The following is a 19,880-nucleotide window of genomic DNA, read 5'->3' on the forward strand; positions in this document are numbered from 1 at the left end:
CCAGAAGGGTAATGAGAATAAGCAAAATGACCAGAAGTCTTCAACAGGGCCCCAACAACCTAAGGAGGGTGGGTCCCAAACTTCCCAAAAGAAGAAGCATGATGGTCCTAAGAAACCATGGTGCCAATACTGTAAAAGTAAGACTCACTGGTTTAGTGAGTGCACCAAGAAAGGCCAAACTCCTACCACTACTGTCCCTAAGACACCTGCACCCCCTAGTACAGTTAGTAGTGGTAGTGTACCTCCCAAGGCTATAGTTGGGTTAACCCTTGGAACTGAGGTGGGTTCTGACTTAGTTAGAATTCCTACTCAGGCAGTGCTTGTTTGTACTGGGGACATGGATATGACCCCTACTGTAAGTCCTAGTACTCTGGGCAAATACAGACAAACGCCTTTAATAAATGGAAAGATGGCTCAGGCCTACAGGGACACATGTGCCAGTGTCACTATGGTGACACCAACATTTGTGGACCCTGACCAGATCATGCTAGGTTCAGACTACCAAGTGACCAATGCTAGCAATGTCACTACCAATCACAGTATGGCAGTTGTTAATTTCTCCTGGGGAGGGGTAACTGGCCTCAAAAGGGTTGTAGTTAGTTCAGACCTCCCAGTAGATTGTCTTTTGGGCAATGATTTGGAATCCTCACTGTGGTCAGATGTGGAGTACAGGACTCATGTAGAAATGCTAGGTCTCTCCTCACATGTCCTTGCTGTGACCAGGTCACAGGCCAAGAAATGCCCAGCTGAACTAGTGCTGGATCCTGGAAGAATGGACCAGACACTACCCAAGAGAAAGAGCAGTAGGGGTAAGGCTGAGCCTTCCCCCCTGCCTCAGGTTGAGGATCAGCTCTCTCAGGAGGCTGAACCCAAGACCCCAGAGAGAACTGTCTTAGAAGAGCTTGAACCTGAACAGGTTGAGTTTCTTGGGACAGGGGGACCTTCTAGGGCAGACTTGAGACAGGCCCAGTTAGACTGTTCCTCTCTTGAACCCCTCAGACAGCAGGCTGCTGCTGAGGCTGCAGGGAATGCTACAGGTGCCCATAATGTATATTGGGATGATGGACTCCTATACTCTGAGGCAAGAGACCCCAAACCTGGTGCTACCAGGAGGCTGGTCATCCCCTTGTCTCTTAGAGGTTTCCTTCTCACCTTAGCCCATGAAATTCCCCTTGCAGGTCACTTAGGCCAGAACAAGACTTGGGACAGACTTGCCCCACATTTTCACTGGCCTCATATGTCTGAAGACACAAAAGAGTTTGGTCGCTCATGTGTCACCTGCCAAGCCAGTGGCAAATCAGGTGGCACAACAAAGGCCCCCCTTATACCACTACCTGTGGTGGGGGTTCCCTTTGAAAGAGTGGGATTGACATTCTTGGACCAATGGACCCCCCAACAGCATCTGGGCACAGATTTATACTGGTGGTAGTGGATCATGCCACTAGGTATCCAGAAGCTATTCCCCTTAGGACCACTACAGCTCCTGTTGTGGCCAGGGCCCTGCTTGGAGTTTTCTCCAGAGTGGGGTTTCCTAAGGAGGTTGTCTCTGATAGAGGTGCAAACTTCATGTCAGGATACTTGACTGCAGTGTGGAAGGAATGTGGTGTCAATTATAAATTCACCACACCCTATCACCCACAGTGCAATGGGCTTGTTGAGAGATTCAACAAGACCCTCAAAGGGATGATAAAAGGGTTACCTGAAAAGCTTAGGCGAAGATGGGACATCCTTTTACCCTGCCTTCTGTTTGCTTACAGAGAGGTCCCACCGAAGGGGGTTGGTTACAGCCCTTTTGAGCTTTTGTTTGGACATCCTGTAAGAGGACCCCTATGTCTTGTGAAGGAAGGATGGGAGTTACCTCTCAAAAAGCCTAAGCTTGACATAGTGGACTATGTACTTGGTCTCCGCTCCAGGATGGCAGAGTACATGGAGAAGGCATCTAAAAACCTTGAAGCCAGCCAAGAACTTCAAAAAGCTTGGCATGACCAAAAGGCTGTCCTAACTGTGTATCATGCAGGACAGAAGGTGTGGGTGTTGGAGCCAGTGGCCCCAGCAGCTCTCCAAGACAAATGGTCTGGACCCCATACCATCATTGAGCAAAAGGGAGAAGTCACCTACGTGGTGGACATGGGAACTCCCAGGAGCCCTCACAGAGTACTTCATGTGAATAGGCTCAAAGCATTTGTCAACAGGGAGGACATGGGCTTGCTCTTGGCCACAGATGAGGGGCAGGAGGAAGAGAGTGACCCTCTCCCAGACCTGCTCACTCAGAACCCTGATGATGGGTCAGTAGATGGTGTAGTCTTTTCTGACAGCCTCTCTGCTCATCAACAAGAGGATTGTAAACAGGTTCTTCAATCCTTCAGGCAAATGTTTCTCTGACCCCCAGTCAGACAAACTGGTGCACACATGAGGTGGACACTGGAGACAGTCTGCCTATAAAGAGTAAAATCTACAGGCAACCTGACCACGTCAGGGACTGCATAAAGAAAGAAGTACAAAAGATGTTGGAATTGGGAGTCATTGAACCCTCAGAGAGCCCTTGGGCTAGTCCTGTAGTTCTAGTGCCAAAACCTCACACCCAAGATGGTAAGAGAGAGATGAGGTTATGTGTAGACTACAGGGGTCTCAATGCTGTCACTAAGACAGATGCCCATCCAATACCTAGGGCAGATGAACTGATAGATAAGTTGGCTTCTGCAACTTTCTTAAGTACATTTGACCTAACAGCTGGTTATTGGCAGATCAGGTTAGCTGAGGATGCCAAGGCCAAGACAGCATTTTCTACCCCAGGAGGTCATTACCAATTTGTGGTGATGCCCTTTGGTTTGAAAAATGCACCTGCCACTTTTCAAAGGTTGGTGAACCAAGTTCTCACTGGGTTGGATGACTTTTGTGCAGCATATCTAGATGGTATTGCTGTCTTTAGCTCCACCTGGGAGGATCACCTGATCCACCTGAGGAACGTTTTGGATGCCCTGCAAAAGGCAGGCCTCACTATCAAGGCTACTAAGTGCCAGATAGGGCAGAGTCAGGTTGTGTACCTGGGCCACCTTGTAGGGGGAGGTCAGGTTCAACCATTGGAGAGCAAGATACAGGCCATAAAGGACTGGGCTCCTCCAACCACCCAGACACAGGTCAGAGCTTTCTTGGGCCTGTCTGGTTACTATAGGAAGTTTGTCAAAAATGATGGGTCCATTGTGACACCACTTAATGACCTGACAAGCAAGAAAATGCCAAAGAAAGTTCAGTGGACAGTTAGCTGTCAGAAGGCATTTGATGACCTAAAGCAGGCCATGTGTACTGCACCTATTCTCAAGAGTCCTGACTACTCCAAAACCTTCATTGTCCAAACAGATGCATCTGAGTTGGGTGTGGGAGCTGTTCTTTCTCAACTGAATATCGATGGTCATGACCAGCCCATTGCTTTTATAAGCAGAAGGCTGACCCCTAGAGAGAAACGTTGGTCAGCGATAGAGAGGGAGGCCTTTGCTGTGGTTTGGGCCCTGAAAAAGTTGAGGCCCTACTTGTTTGGAACTCACTTCAGAATTCAGACCGACCATAAGCCCCTCTTACAGCTAAATCAGATGAAGGGTGAAAACCCCAAACTTCTTAGGTGGTCCATTTCCCTACATAGGATGGACTGCCTAGTATATAACTACGCCGATGACACCCAGATAATCATCCGGCTGGATGACGGTCCAGGAGCGTCTTCCAGGCTGCAGGACATACTTAAAGCCACGGTTAACTGGATGTCTAAAAACTCCTTAAAAATTAACCCGGACAAGACGGAAGTGTTGCCCATTTCCATCACGGGCAACCCCTGGAACGAGAAATTCTGGCCGGTGGAGCTGGGTGTGCCACCAAAACCGGCGACCGCAGTTAAAAGTCTGGGCTTGTACGTGGATGAGAAACTCTCCATGGAAAAACAAGTCACTACGGTTGTGGGTATCTGTATTGGCCTGATGCGACAACTGAGAAAAATTTCAGCACTACTCTCATTCTCCACTTTGAGACATGTGGTTTCAGCCACAATCCTGGCTAGGCTGGACTACGGAAACTCCTTGTATATAGGGCTACCCCAGCGGCTGCTGGATAAGTTACAGGGGGTTCTGAATGACGCAGCCAGGTTGATCTACAAGAAACCCAGGACGGCCCATTCGTCCCCTCTGATGCAGGAGCTACATTGGCTCCCGATTCGGCAGAGGGTGGTATTCAAAGGATTGTGTATTGTACACAAGGCATTGTATGGTAAGGCACCAAAATATTTGAAATCTCGCCTATCCCCTTACACGCCGAGCAGGACTTTGCGCTCGTCGGATGCTACCTTCCTATCTCAATCCCGTTTTAAATTGGCTACGGTGGGGGGACGTGCTTTTTCCAATACACTCCCAGCTCTGTGGAATAAACTGGCCCCGGAACTAAGGAAGGAATGCAATTTGCTAGCCTTCAGAAAAAAATTGAAAACTGTTTTGTTTAAGCAAGCATGGAGTAGCCTTTAGGTGCACTGCTAATATCAAGTAACATGCCAAATCTCACTATGTAATCTGGACAATCAGCGCTTAGAGACCCCGGTGGTTATAACGCGCTATATAAATTAAATTAAATAAATAAATAAATAAATAAACAGGGGATGGACTTTACAGTGGAGCACAGACCAGGGACTGACCATGGCAATGCAGATGGTCTCTCCAGGTATTTCCACTTAGAACAGGAAGACTCACCTGGTCAAGGTTAGTTTAATGTCCCTAAGTTTGGGGGGGGGGGGTTATGTAGGAGAGTGGGGTCTGCAATCCTATGGTCACCCCAGATTTTTTTGCTTCACTGGTTTACGACTTTCCCTGGCTGTGGGCCTGCTAATCAGACCCACAGCCTAGCTGTTCTCTCTCTAAATTGACAACCATGTACCTTAGGTGCATTTACCAATTGGTACTGGGCCATCTTATCAGTCCCTGTACAGTATACCTTAGGTATCCAGGGCATAGGTGTACCCAGGGCCTACCAGGGGCTGAAGCATGTATTATGCCACCCCTGGCTGGCCATCTAAATCTGACACAACTGGCTGCATGACAGCTGGGGCAAGGTGGTGTAATCACCCTTTGCTGTAGATATAGTATACCTATATCTAACCCCAAAATGGACACATATCCTCCTATCAGTCACTCCTATGGCAGGCCTTAACAATCCTGAAGGCAGAGTGCTTGGAAGTATGTGAGATGGTGCTCTGGCATGAGCTGAGCCCGTTTGCAGCTTGCGGAACCAAGTCCTAATAGCTGTTCCATGATAACGCTATACCATATACTCTTAAGTGCATTATCAACCTCGCGGTTAAATGCTAACTCTGGTATAACATTATCAAAACATGTCGAGTAAGGTGTCATACGATTTGGAATACTACCCCCTCGCCAATTCTGGCGATGGGGGTAGCATTCCACCCTTCTAGAGGGACACGACATGTATGTAACTGTGAACCCCGGCTAAAGTTAACTCGAGCCTCAGCATCACAAAATGGATGCTGCCACCACAGACACAAGTCTGACCTCCTGCTGCTGGGAGTCCTTCCAGCGAGGATGGCTTGGACAAAGGGTTTCCTGCCTTGGGAGGTGCTAGCACCACCCCAGACAGGAATTTGTGTATTGAGGTAGGGAGGCCTGAAAGGAATGAGACATGCCTGGGGCACACAAGGTGCCCTGTGCATACACCGGTTCAAACCAGTTGCTGGGGCATCCCTGCCCCAGCTCTGGCGCGAAACCGGACAAAGGATAGGGGGTGTAACCACCCCCTTCCTGGTCCCACCCAGGGGAGGGACCTAGTCAGTAGTGCAGCCCCCTTTAGGAGAATAAAGCTAAGAGCTGGTCCCATTCCACATTAGATTATCCTGACTATTCTACAAGAAGAAACTCTGGCCTTCGACGTTCTGCTCCACTGAAGACTGAAGAATCTCCCTTGTGGGCAAGGAGTGTCCACGCTGCACAAGCAGGCACCATCAAGCGTCCAGCGGCTTCCCTTTGTCGTCTTCCCTCGAGGATCCAGACTTCAGAGCCCGACGAGACCTGGATTCCCAGACCTCTCCGACCTCAACTCACATCTGCAGCAAAGCTGAGACCCGTGGGTGCGACGAGACACGTGGGACCGGCCATCTTGGAAGAAACTGCACTTCGCTTCCAGCACGACTCCCGAGGTAAACTCGACCAAGTGCTTTGGGGACTGAGAAGCCCCAGCCCCGAGCAGCCCCTGCACCGAAGTTCAGCCCTCCAGCATCCACGAGATCTGCGTGGGGCCCTTCTGCTTGGTTCCTGCTCGACGCGTTGTCTGGTCACTTGCCGGCTGGCTAGTGGCCTCCTAGACGACGAACCTTTGAATTTTCACTGCTGATCTGGTTGCTCCAGATTGGCCCTTGCTCCCTTCCAAAAGAGGGGCACCCCGGACTCTCCTAGTCCGCACCAGACGCTTTCTTCACTCACCGCGTGGGTTGCCTTTGCCAAGGCCTGTTGCCTCCAATCCCGGATCCAACACCGCCGACAGCGAGAGCCTGCGTGGGACAGCTCGTGCCTCCATCCTGGTCGTCGAAGACACCTCCTGGTCCACGTGGCTGCAGAGTCAAGCGTCCACCCTTCACCTGATCGCGACGTCGACATCTGGTTCCTTCCTGGTTCCACTCCAGTCACTGGCTAGTGACTGTGAACATTGTCCCCTCTGCTTTCAGGTCTCCTTCACCAATCCACCCTTGGATTGCACCGGACATCTTCCTCCTGGTCGCCTGCAGCATCTCTTCTTTCAGGCTCCATAGACTTCAACGCGAGAACCCGACGCACTTTGACACCTGTGCACCCGCCGTCCGTGGGTGAGGTAACAAGAGCATTTCGGTGCTCAAGGGTAGTTTAACTGTCCTAGTGTCCAGTTCCACAGTCGTTTTAGTCCTATCCAGTCAGGATTGTCCGTACTCAACTTAAACTTGAACTGTACTGTCCATAGACGTTGTTACGCATCTCGCGTGTGAGTTCACACTCTGCACACGCGTTCCGTGGGCCTCCTATTACTTACCTGAAGTTAGTGTAGCGTGGTCCCATCGATCCTACAGCCTCTGGACAGCTCCATTTCCTTTATCGACTTTCACATTCCACTTACTTAGTATATGGTTTGTCGTGCCCCTAAGGCACCATTGTAATTTTGTGCAACTTGTCGTATTTTTCGTAAGAGATTGTCATGTGCTTAGCCCTCTGACCTCATAAAGAGTTCAGAGGTGTTGTTATTAATAAATAGACTGTTTATTTTCATAACAACCTGTGTGGTGTCCTTTCATCTGGTATTCAAGGGGTTATATTGTGGTAAAACAGCTGGCTTCACATGCCAAAAGAGTTTAGCCTAAGGCTGCTTTGTCCATGCTACCATTAGGATAGCTGGTCTATAAGGTTGACTTACAGCCAATCACCATAAGGGTTGTTTGGACTGATACAAGGTGATCACTAGAACTAGTGAGCATCATATATCAGGCCAACTTCTCACAACGGTCCTCCACCCGAACCTGTCCAGTCTCCACCTCCATGCTTTGAGATTGAGCGGCGACAGTTGAGGCCATTTGACCTGCCTCCTGAAGTCTGTAACGTCATTCTGGCAGCCAGCCGTCCCTCCACAAAGTCGGTATACGCCTGCAGGTGGAACAGATTTGTGGCATGGTGCACAGCAAAGGCTGTGGATCCTCTTGCTGCCCCTCTCTCTGAGGTTCTTCTCTTCCTTCTTTCTCTTGCCCAGCAGGGCTCTGCTCTGGGCACTATCATGGGCTACCTTTCTGCCCTTTCAGCCTTTCTAAGGCTTGCCTGATCAACCTTCTTTGTTCAAGTCCCCTATTGTAAATCGCTTTCTTAAGGGCATCACACACACATTTCCTCCTGTTCCGTTTGTGATGCCTCAGTGGGACTTGAACCTTGTTCTTACGTTTCTGATGTGCGCTCCCTTTGAGCCACTTCACAACTGTCCTCTCCGCCTTCTTACTTTGAAGACTGCTTTCCTGGTTGCCATCACCTCTGCCAGGAGAGTGAGTGAGCTCAAGGCCCTTTCTTGTACTCCTCCTTTCCTTTCTGTCCATCCAGACAAGGTTGTGTTGCGTACTAAGCCATCTTTCCTGCCCAAGGTTGTCACGGCCTTCCACATCGGGCAGTCTATCACCTTGCCAACCTTCTTTCTGCCACCGCATCCCTCTAAAGAGGAAGAGCGGCTCCACCGTCTGGACCCAAAACGTGCGCTCTCATTCTATTTGGATGGCACACGCCAGTTCCGGGTGGATGACCAACTCTTTGTTGGTTACGTGGGCGCTAAGAAGGGGAAAGCGGTGCTCAAGAGGACCATCTCCCGGTGGATCATCTTGTGTATCCAGGCATGTTACTCCTTGGCTAAAAAGGAGCCCCCTGTTGGATAGCGGGCTCATTCCACCCGAGCCACGGCGACTACAACTGCCCTGGGCCGGGGATTGCCCTTACAAGACATCTGTCAGGCAGCTACGTGGACCTCGCTGCACACGTTTGCAAGACACTACTGCCTCGACAGCCAAGTCCGGAGGGATGGCTTCTTTGGCCGTTCTCTCCTCCAGGACTTTCTGGTGTAATTATTGGTTCGCAGACCCACCACCGGGGTTGGTATTGCTGGGGTATCTATTCTAAGGTAAGGAATCTATCACTAACGTGTCTCTTTCAGATGCACAAGTTACTACTTGTGTAACGATATATCTGTAAGAGACATTAGATAGTGATAGATTCCTTACCGACCCACCCATCCTCCCCGTTCTGCGAACCGATATCTAGGGTTAGCGTTATCCCCTTTCAGGGCCCTAGTTTCAATGGCACCAGTGTTGGTTTTTAACATGGCTCAGCGCTTCTGACGCGGAAAAGCTGTGTCTAAGAACAGACGTCAGCACGTGGAGGCGGCGTCTAAGTACTCCGACGACGTCATCATGGCGCCGACGACAGACGCGGAGCCGCAGACGACGCCTACCGACGCGCAAGGGTACTGCTACGCAAAAATATGCGGATCCAGTCTGACGCCTGGGGATATTCTAAGGTAAGGAATCTATCACTAACTAATGTCTCTTACAGATATATTGTTACACAAGTAGTAACTTGTGCTTCATCATCCGTTGCATAATCTGCAGATTGTAACAAAAAAATAGTTTCTAGCTCAAACAGTTACTAAAAACATTTTGCAGCGCAGTAGAAGATCCTGTGCAAAGGTTGACTGGTCACATTTCTGTTGCTTATTGCTATGTTTGGGTGTTAAACTGGTACTAATGGGGAGAAACATGTGCCCAGATAGTGTTAAGTACAAAAATGACAAAATAATAAACTAATCCTATTAGAAAAAATGATGCATAATTTCCCTTTTGTTGCCAATTTATTTAGTCAGCCCTGCTGCATAATTTGGCCCTCCAGTGCCGCCTAATTCCAGTGGCCCTGCATACACCGCACAGTACTGTTCTATCCCTGTACTGTACCCTTCCCAAGGACTCATACATCCAGCGCAGCCTCACTTCTCCTCTGCTGCGCAGCACTCCACATCTACCTGATGAAGGCCAAGGATGAGTTAAGCACACAGCAGCGGAACTTTTAAAAAAGGTGAGTGAGCCTGCTAGGCTCACTCCAGTGACGCAGGGTAAAAAGGACCTGTTCACTAGTATTGATAAGTACACGGTATGCTGCCAATACTGCACTTGTGTTGCTTAATTCTTGGTGAAAGCAGTAGCCTTTTACCAGTGTGAGGGTAGTGCTTTGGGTGCACCTCCTGGTCCAACAAGGCTGCAATCCGTGAGACAAGCCTAAGTCATGGCTCACACGCTTGATCTGTGTTCGCCTATGACAAAAAATCAACATTAGAGATTCAGACAACAGTACAGTTGGGTGCTCAGGGCTGGGTTACACGTTTCTTACCATTCAGAGGACTTTTCCATCCCAATAGATGCTCTCCTAATAATAATAATTATTAATAAGGTTCCAACTTAGTTGTACTTAACCTTATGAGAATTGATATCATCCTGCATGCCTCATTGGCATAGTATAAAGAGATGGGAATATGACGCCTGTCTGCTGGGGGGGCACTTTATGGCTCAAGTCACATCACTTTGGCATTTGTGTCATTACAGGACCAGTACCACCTAACAAAATCAAAGGGCTATTGCAAACGTTTCTTTATCCAGTCTGATGTCTAGGATATTCAAAAGGTTGGGAATCTGCAGGTAGATAGAAGTACACTCCAGAAAGATCATTACTGAAGGTGAGTATATTTTTCGATGGGCCAGAAAAAGCTAGTGAGGCAGTTACCAAGAAGTTGACGGAAGACAAATTACAGCCTCCTCTAAACCTCTTCTTCTTTCGGAAGGAGAGATGTTCATGCAGCACACCTTAAAGCTATAGTACACACACCACATCTTCCAAGTGGCCACTTCTGCACCTCTTACCAGAGACTGATAACTGGCATGTTGATTTCTCTTTTGAAGAATTGTTTTGCTTGCTGATAAAGTTGTCTATTTCTATGGTTTTTCTAGCTTTACTCATTGCAGTTATTTTCCATTTTAATTTGAAGCAGCTTTGCAAATCTTTTTTTTTTTCATAAATATGAATTTGGGAATCATAGGACATTAGATGTACACATGGTCAGTTGTCCCATCATGCTAACCATACAGTGATTGCATGCTATAAAATAGATGTTGTACACTTCATTGTATGTAGTTTACAGAGGAAGTTGTCTGCAAAGGGAGTAATCAATCATTTGTCAGTTATTTTGTGGAATTGTTCCAGACTGGCAACTTTTTTCTCTTGTTTGATGTAAATCGTATGTGAAAGGAGATAGGACGGAAAATGTGTCCAAATAGTAAGTGATAGCAAGTATTTGAATCTAATTTCCTATGTTTTAAGATTAACCACAAGAATCTGAAGGGCATTTTTTTACTATTATTTGAAACCTCTCTTTTACGGCGAAGTCAAAAGATTGGGCTAAAGGATCACATTCTGAAATGGTAAGGATACTGCAAGATGGTCAATTTGCACTTGGCAAGCCTTGATTGTGGTATAAATACCTCTTGGTGGCTTTATGTCAATGACATTTATGTGCTTTTAATGGTATAATGAACACCAGTACAACGTTGTGCACACAAAACATTGGCACAACTGTGTAAGAATGTTATTTTGTTTGCAGTCATGATCTTGTACATTGGAATGTATTGATGATTTTGACATACTAGAGTTTGAGCCTAGACTTTTGATCAAAGATGAAAATAGTATTATATAGTGTATGACTGTTAGAAATGTATTCTGAATTGGGAAAGGGGTACCTCTACCTCCATAATAAACACACTCTGGTTAGATCAAAACACATTAATGGGAGAATCTCTGCATAACCCCTGATTGGTAAGGCACAAATAGCAAACAATCCATTGTGAAGTATGTGCTAGGTTCAAGTAGTACCCATAATTTCTAAAGAAAAGATTACAACACAGTAAAATTCCCAGACACATGTAGAACACATTAGTGAGCGGAATGACACCAAAATCATTAGAACAGGATAAGGAGAATGGGGGGTATGAATTTTTAAAGATTTGAAGCAAAAAAAGCTTAGAAAGAAGTGATGGACTGGAACCTAGGCGTAAATTCAGGCCAACTGAGATGGGAGTGGAGGCCAGTTGACACTCGTGGATCTTTCTAGAACCCAGAGGCAGGCCTTTGACGTGAGTCAGTGGTGTGAACTCTCCCAGACAATAATGTGATTTAAAACTCTGCAGAATTAAGTGGCAGAACTGGTTTTAAACCAGTTCTACTTGAGGCAGCTAAAAATTCATTTTTACAAAGTTATTTTTCTGCTTAAGTTATAAAAAAGCTGATTCACCAAAATGTAAGAAATAAGCAGTAAATAACTTTGAATAATTTTTCTAGCTCTCCCCGTAGCAGAGGTTTTAATCCTACCTAGGCTTAATAGAGAAAGGTCTACCTAGTGAGATAGATTTTGACATTTATTTCACTGTGAGGGCACACAAACACCAACATTTAGAGCACCATCTTTTTATATATTAGCACCCTGCCCTGTCGCCTTACAAGGCACACTTTAGGGAGGACATGAACAGATAAACAATTGCTTTTTCTACCTGGAAAAGGCATTTTTTGTGGTGTCACTGCAGTGCATTTAAACTGCAGACTCACCAGAACACAGTGCCCCTGACAAACCTATGTTAGTCATGCATGTGGGTGGTTTGAATAACTCTGCAGCTCACATATGAAATTCAACTTTCCATGCCATAGGTGCACTTAATGTATAGGGAAGCAAAATTGGCCAGTCAGATTTTCAATGTAGAGCAAATGATTTATAGCGAAAAACATGCACTGAAGTAATATTAAGCAGTGGTTAAGTGCACAGTCCTAGAGCCAGCGAAAATAGGGCCCAGAAAAAGACCAAAGCTCTGGTGTGATCATGCAGAAGAGGCAGATTTGCTACAACTACATATTCGAAAACCACGATTTGCAAAATTAGCAATCCTGATTCTAAGTAAATTTGCAACATTTTTGAAACTTTACTGCACAGGCAAAATGTGGGTTTGGAATTTGTATTGCCATAGGACAAAATAAGGGTTGGGATGGATGGTTGTACCTAGAATTTGTGAATTTTTGTTGTCCAGATCACAATTACTATTCATGCTATCTTTAATGGGAAGAAATAAAAAATATTTTTTAATTTAAAAAAAATAGCAACAATTTCAGGTAAATTCCATTATTGATTTAATAACTACATTGAAATCCTAATGAAATCGTACCTACACAAGTACAGCTACTAAAATGATCTCATGTCACCCCCTATGTACAAAGTACTAAAGTGAGATCTGTGTGGGATTCAACTTTTAAGGGAGTTTTGCCTTCCAAAAAGGTATGGTCATGGAATAAGAAAACCAGGTAGTACAATGTCATAGAGCACAGAAACATTTTGTTAGCCAAGTTTCAAATATCCATAACATTTCTGTTGTGTTGATGAGATCATCAGTTTCCACGGCGTGTGATGGGGGCCTTGAATGAGCAGCTTTTTGTAGCAGTTTTATTTTTCATATATGTAATTATGAGTAGAAAACATGTATGTTTGTAATGTCATTAACCTCTGGTGGATCAATGAGCTATTGTCATCGTTATGCAAATCCAAAGGATATTTGACCAGTAAGTTGTTGGCGACGGATATGTAGCACATTTGTTGTTTATAATTCAGCAGTAATAAGTTTGCAAGGCTGTGTGAGCCCTAGCCTGCAGCACACCAGAATTTTTTTTACTGTGCACTTCTATAATCATCCTTGTATCATGTGATAATGTCAGCATGCTGGGGATGCTTTGAAGCAGACCTATGTTTTGAGAGTTGTAATGTTTTCCCAGGCCTCTAAAGTACGGAAGCTGTCTTTTCAGGACAGTCCACTCCAGCCTCAATCTGGGAGTTCTGCTGAATGCATTGCTATACTTCAACAGGTTCAGTTGAGTCAGAATCATAGGTCCCTTATTCAACTGAAGGATCTTTTTCCTTTCACATTTTTAATAAATTACGTGAACCAGTTGTGAAGGCGCTGTTAAATTAGTGCCAACTCAGAAAGCACTGATATCTATTCTTTTAAGAACATAACTGCTCCTGTCTAGTCTTTGATTCTGAAGCTTTTTGGGAATCTATTTTGAAGCGTTAGAGCGTTGCTAACTATGAAATGAAGGATCCTTCTTCAAGATCCATAGTAGCTTCTCCATTTTCATGTGGCATATTTCTTTGAAACTCGCGCAACTGTTGATGCTGCTTCTGTGTGCATCTTTACAGCACTTTTTCAAATGTTTTCAGCAATATTGGTACAACTATTTTAAATAGCTTTCCTTATTGTTCACATTTACCACAAATACATACTGTCTGGTAGAAACATTAAATCTGGTGAGGGCATGCATAAACAAACGAGATGGTGTTAAACTTACTTTCTAAAATCAGATCTCTGATGTTTTCTTTATACAGCAAATCCTCATACTTATCCTTGTTGCACTTTTCGCTTCATTTATTTGGCATCTCTCTACTCCATTGGATAGAAAATTGGAGGGAATCACTATTGGTTCAATTCTTGGGTAAGAGGCAGAGAGGCTTCCCACACACATAGTGTAGTTGAAATTCATATTAGACCAGACGTTCTATGAGCAAGGTCTTCTCCGTGTGTTGGATCCATGTGTATTGACAACAACTTGAAAAGCCAGTAATTGTAGATATAATTTTTTTGTAGATATTTACTGACGGACCAAAACAGGCTTCGAAGTGTCAATGACATCATGCCAATGATTGGAGCAAGATTTTATACACAATTGGATGCTGCACAAATGAGAAACGATGTCATAGAGGAAGACCTAGCAAAGGTAAATAGCTTTTGTCATAAATGGAATTGATGGTAGTCCTGTAGCTTCATAACAGCTGTGTACTGTATTGCTTAAAATATACAAAATTGCTAGCTAACCATACATTTACCATTTTTTCTTGGTACAATGCCAGAAAGATGTTAAAGTAAATTCAATGTGACGAATAATAGATGCTTTTTTTTATTTAATTTTATTTTTTTATTTATTTATTTATTTTAATTCTTTTTATTAGTTATAAATAAACAGTGGTGGTTGTCACGTACATTCATTACAGTAGATTACAAATGAACCTGGTAAATCCCTTTGTCACAGAACTTTGGTGGTTACAAGCAAATATCTGTAATTCAATGCGCAGGAGGCCCTGCGGGTTGGTCGTCAGCCGGGGCGGCCTGGGGGGGTTCGCAGATATGACCCCTGTACTCGTTTCAGTTGGCCCATATACCAGTCCATTTCCGGGGACAGCCTCTGGCTACAAACACCGTTTTTTCCTGGAGCATACACCAATCCATATCAGTTTTCCATGAGTCCAGTTTCGGATGTGTACCTTCCCCCCATAGCCTGGCTATGTTCCTTTTAGCAATTGCGAATCCTAACGTGGTCCACAGCCTCCCATGAGTGGATAAGTCATTAGGGTCCCAAATGTTTAAAAGCCACCTTTTTGCCTCTACTCTCAGTGCCACCTCCCATACCTCTTGCATTCATCGGTGAATACGGCGCCAGTAGGTTTGGACCAGAGGACATTCCCACAGTATATGGAAGAACGACTCTTCGGCCCCACACCCTCTCCTGCAGAGCCCGTCCTCACTGCGGCCCTTTAACTTCAACCTAGTACCAGATATGTAGACTCTATGAAGAATCTTGAGCTGGATCAGCCGTAGTCTGGCCGATATGGCCACTTCCTTTGGGGACGCCAGGGCACTCCTCCTCATCGATTTCCAATCCGTCCGCCTCCCACTTCCCTTTAAGTGGCTGGAGTAGATCTGGGGCATTATAGATAATCTTCTTATACGTAAGGGATATGGCGTGCTCAGGCAGGTGACCATCAAGAAGCCTATCCTCCAGGGGGGAAGCAACAGAGGGTAAAGTTCCCTGGGGAATGCTGGATTGCAATGAGTGTCTAACATGCAGGTATCTAAAATGCTCAGTGCGTGCAAGCTCATATGTGCGTTGGAGTGAATCAAAGGAGACGACCCCCCTGGAGTCCCACAGGTCCCGGACATGGGAGATCCCGATGAGGTCCCAATTGTGGAATCCCTTAGTACAACCGAGGGTACCTAACTTTTCTGATACCCACAGCGGGGTAGCCATAGTCAAGGTGTCAGCCCATCCCAGTTTTCGCTGGACCGCATGCCATAGTTTAACCGAGTGGTTGGTGGGCCCTGTAAGGGGATACCTGCTGGGCCTAGAATACAATGCAGCCTCAAAATTACCGCCCGGTAGGAGCCAACGGTCCATTGCAAAACCTGAATTGGCGCCGTCTGCATACATGCCCTGATTAATGACCGAGAGGTGGGCGGCCCAGTAATATTTCCGAATGTCCGGGAGCGCAATACCCCCGTCGAACCAGCCCAGGGTGAGTTTCTGGAGGGAGATGCGAGGCACCCCCACCCATAGTAGCTCTCATAATATTGATTCAATAGACGCAAAATAGGATTGTGGAACCAAATCAGGATGGTTCTGCAGGGCATATAAAAATCTTGGCAAAGCCGTCATTTTAAAGAGCGATGCCTGTCCAAGGAGATAGAGCAGTAACTTCCTCCACGAAGCCGAGTCCCGCCTGAAGCGTTGCAGTGGGGGCAGGAGATTATGTTCATATCTAGCGGTCTTATCTTTGGAAATAAAAATCCCCAGAGAGCGGAACCCATCTGTGGCGGTTGTAATAAGACAGTTCCGAGGGGCCACCGGAGGATCTCCATGTAGGACATACATGTCTGAATTGCCCCAATTAATACTTTATCCCGAGTTTCTTCCGAAACTTGTAAAGATATCCATAGCTACCATAAGTGATCTACGAGGTCGCGAGAGGTAAAGCAGGATGTCGTCCGCATACAACGAAATCCTGTCCTCCCACCCATCAGTCCAGCGGAGCCCTTTCAGGTAAAGGTCCTGCATGATCCAGGCCGCAAGCGGTTCTAGGGATAGGGCGAACAAAAGGGGGGACAGGGGGCACCCTTGTCGCGTCCCCCTCTCCAGAGTGAAAACTTCGGAGAGCTTGTTGTTGACTGTCACCTGGGCCAAAGGCTCAGCGTAGAGAAGACAAACCCATCTCATGAATTCAGGGCCGAAGTCCAGCTTCTGGAGAACCGCCATCATATATGGCCATTCCAGAGTGTCAAAAGCCATTGTGGCATCGAGCGATACCACTACTGCGTCTTCCCTAAGAGTGTGGCAGTGCCCTAGAACTCCATGTAAGCGGCGAAGATTAAGTGCAGTGTTGCGACAGGGCATAAAGCCCGATTGGTCCGGATGGACCAGCGTCTGAAGGACAGGCCTAAGCCGGTTAGCCAGCACTTTGGCCAAAATCTTTGACTCCACATTGAGCAGCGAAATAGGTCTATATGAAGCACATGCGTCTCTTGGCTTGCCGTCTTTGGGGATGGCCACTATGGTGGCTTTGCGCTGGTCACGCGGTAGCTGACCCCGATCCCTGCTTTCCTCGAACATTTGCTTCAAATAAGGGCTGATAGTGTCAGCTTTGAGCTTAAAAAGCTCAATAGGCAGACCATTTGGACCGAGAGCTTTTCCCGAACGAAGGTCACTGATAGCGCGACCCACCTCCTCGGTGGTGAGTGGCGCTTCAAGGGTCTCACGCTCCTCCTCCGTCAGGGTTGGCAATCTGATGTCCGCCAGCAAGTCAGTGGAGTCCTCCTCTGGCCTGTCCGACCCCCTGCTATAGACCTTCCGGTATTGCTGCTCAAACTCCCGGATAATATCAGCTGGTTCTGTGACAACGGCCCCCGTCTCAGTTCTAAGCTCCGTTACCACTTTTTGCATCTGCTGTTTCCTATCAAGCCAAGCTATCAGCTTGCCGCCTTATCTCCATGATCGTATAGCCTCCCTTCCTTGTCCCTGATGACATTTTTGGCGGCATCAGTGGCCAGCGCTCTATATTCCGCGCTCTTGAGCTGCATCTGATGGGTCGTCCCCGGGTCGTCCCGGGTCAGCGCCGCCGCTTCCAATACCTGAAGGTCTGTCTCAAGTTGGACCAATTGAGCTTCTCGCTCCTTGCGGCGACCAGCGATCGCCGAGAGGGCTTCCCCTCGGATTACCGTTTTGAAGGCCTCCCACAGCGCCACCGCGGAGTCTACTGTACCGTCGTTTTCAGCGAAATAACTGGTAATGGCCAAAGTCTGCGTCTTCCTTGTGTCTTCATTACGGAGGTACCATGCATTAATCGGTGCTATGCTACCTACCCTTCTTTCGCCCAAGGTGAGATGTACCAGCACTGGGGAGTGATCTGAAATGCCTCTCGCCAAGTGCGTGGCCTCTTGCACGGTAGTGCCCTGCCGCATGGGTGCTAAGATGTAGTCAATGCGGGAGAAGGAGCGATGTGGGCCCGAGAAAAAGGTGTATTGGGTGTCTTGTGGGTGTTTAAGTCGCCATAGGTCAGTGAGGCCGAATGTATCAATGAAATCCGCCAGCCATGTGTGGCCCGATGGCAGAACCCTCGGGGGGGGCCTATCCAGATTGCCAGAGGCCACCGCGTTGAACTCACCCCCCACTACCAGTTGCCCATCCGGGAGGGACAGAAGCAACTGCCCTAAGTCTTGATATGATTGAGTCTGCAGCCCAGGCGGGACATAGGTGGAAACCAGGCTCACCCCGCGGCCCTCCCATTTACCTGAAATAGCAGCATAGCGGCCTAGAGAGTCTTATTCTGTGCGGTCTACTACCAACGGCAAATTGCGACGTACCATGAGGCCTACCCCGAGGTGAACCCAGCATGCGCCAAAAGCGAATACCACACCTGTTAAGAGCGTGGCAGGAGTTGCCCAGTAAGTGGGTCTCCTGGAGGAGCACAACATCAGGCCCGTGTCTTTTGATAAATTGCATCACAATAGTTCTCTTAAGCTTATCCCCAAGCCCGTTGGCGTTCCAACTCATGACTTTGAGGCTCTTATCCCACCTCATACTGGTAAGTATTCCTTCCCGCTACTGACTTCACAGGGTTCCAGGCACAATGTACATCTATAAATACAGGTATCTGTCGTGACCTCACCAAACAATCCCCAACTTCCCACCCCCCCTTCCTCTCCAAGCTTCCCGTCCCCCCAACACCCAAACCCTCCAACTGGTCCCCACCTCCCCCCTCCCTGCTGCCCTGCTCCGTAGGCTCAGAACTACCCACATCCCCAATTAGCAGGGGGCCTATCGAGCTACCCCAGGGAAAGAAAAACTAGCAGAGAACTCCCCCTGTCTTCCCTCCTTTCAGTACCTTCCCTGTTCGGTACGTGGACCAGCCCCAACTCAAGCCGCCACCCTCCTCCCCACCGCCCATCCCGAAAAATAATGAACACAGAGTGAACCATCATCACCTGACCCCCCCACCCCAACACCTCACAGGAGTCCGATCATCTACTAACGTAGTTCCGCGTTCGGAACGGGCCATATTACCACCCTTAAGGGTTCCACGGATCACTAGCACAGTATAGCCTGGAAGGGAACATCTAAAACTGTAAAAGTACGTGCTTAGCTCCCCCTCTGGATGCGAAGAAGAAATGTCTGACCCCTTCCCTAACAGTAGGACACTGGAGGCCATCAGGCCTGCACCTTCGGTTCACAACACATAGTACTTTACTGTATCAGTGGGAATCAGCAACAGTTTCGCCGCCGTGCTCCGTCACCTCCACAGAGGCCCCATGGCCAGGACTCGCCGATCTCGATCTCCACGAGCGTTGGCTCTGTGCATCCACCCCAAAGCTTCCGACCGTTGATGCCGGCGAAGCAGCTTGAGTGTCCCTCCAGTTCTCGCCCTCCGAGCGATCCCGGGCTCGCGGTGACTGCCTATCGATCCAGTCTTGCACATCCGCCGGCGAAGTGAAGAACAAGGACTTGCCACCAGAGAGGACCTTCAACTTGGCCGGGAAGAACATCATGTACTTGATCCCTCTCTCACACAACGCTGCCTTCACACCCCTAAAGGAACGCCTTTCCTTTTGCACCTGAATGGTAAAGTCCGGGAAAAAACGTATTGTGGCATTTTCATATTGTAAGTCCCCAGCCTGCCTAGCCGTCTGCAGGATGGCGTCTCTGACTATAGTTAAAGATTTTTGCTATGATTGTCCTGGGCTGAGCTCCCGGCTTGGGTTTAGGGACAGGAGCTCGATGAGCACGCTCAACTTAGAAGAATTTCGACAGAAGTATAGGTTTAAGGTGAGTGAGGATCAGATCTTCAAGAAAGAGTTCATTACTGGGCCCCTCAAGTTCCTCCGGAACTCCTACCACGCAAATGTTGCTCCTGCGGGCCCTCCCTTCTTGATCCTCCAGCCGCAG

General features: G+C 47.4%; 1 protein-coding gene across 2 annotated transcripts in view; it reads left to right on the top strand.

Annotated features, from left to right (window-relative positions):
* PAN3 (poly(A) specific ribonuclease subunit PAN3) overlaps positions 1-19,880 on the top strand; it is a 1,108,727-nt gene that overhangs the window by 845,621 nt on the left and 243,226 nt on the right. For both annotated transcript variants that reach the window (XM_078657124.1, XM_078657125.1), the window contains exon 17: positions 14,258-14,387. In XM_078657124.1, coding sequence (XP_078513250.1) covers positions 14,258-14,387 — 130 coding nt within the window. The remainder of the gene's footprint in view (positions 1-14,257; positions 14,388-19,880) is intronic.

Source organism: Lissotriton helveticus, chromosome 8 (assembly GCF_964261635.1).
Source record: "Lissotriton helveticus chromosome 8, aLisHel1.1, whole genome shotgun sequence".
Lineage (NCBI taxonomy): Eukaryota > Metazoa > Chordata > Amphibia > Caudata > Salamandridae > Lissotriton > Lissotriton helveticus.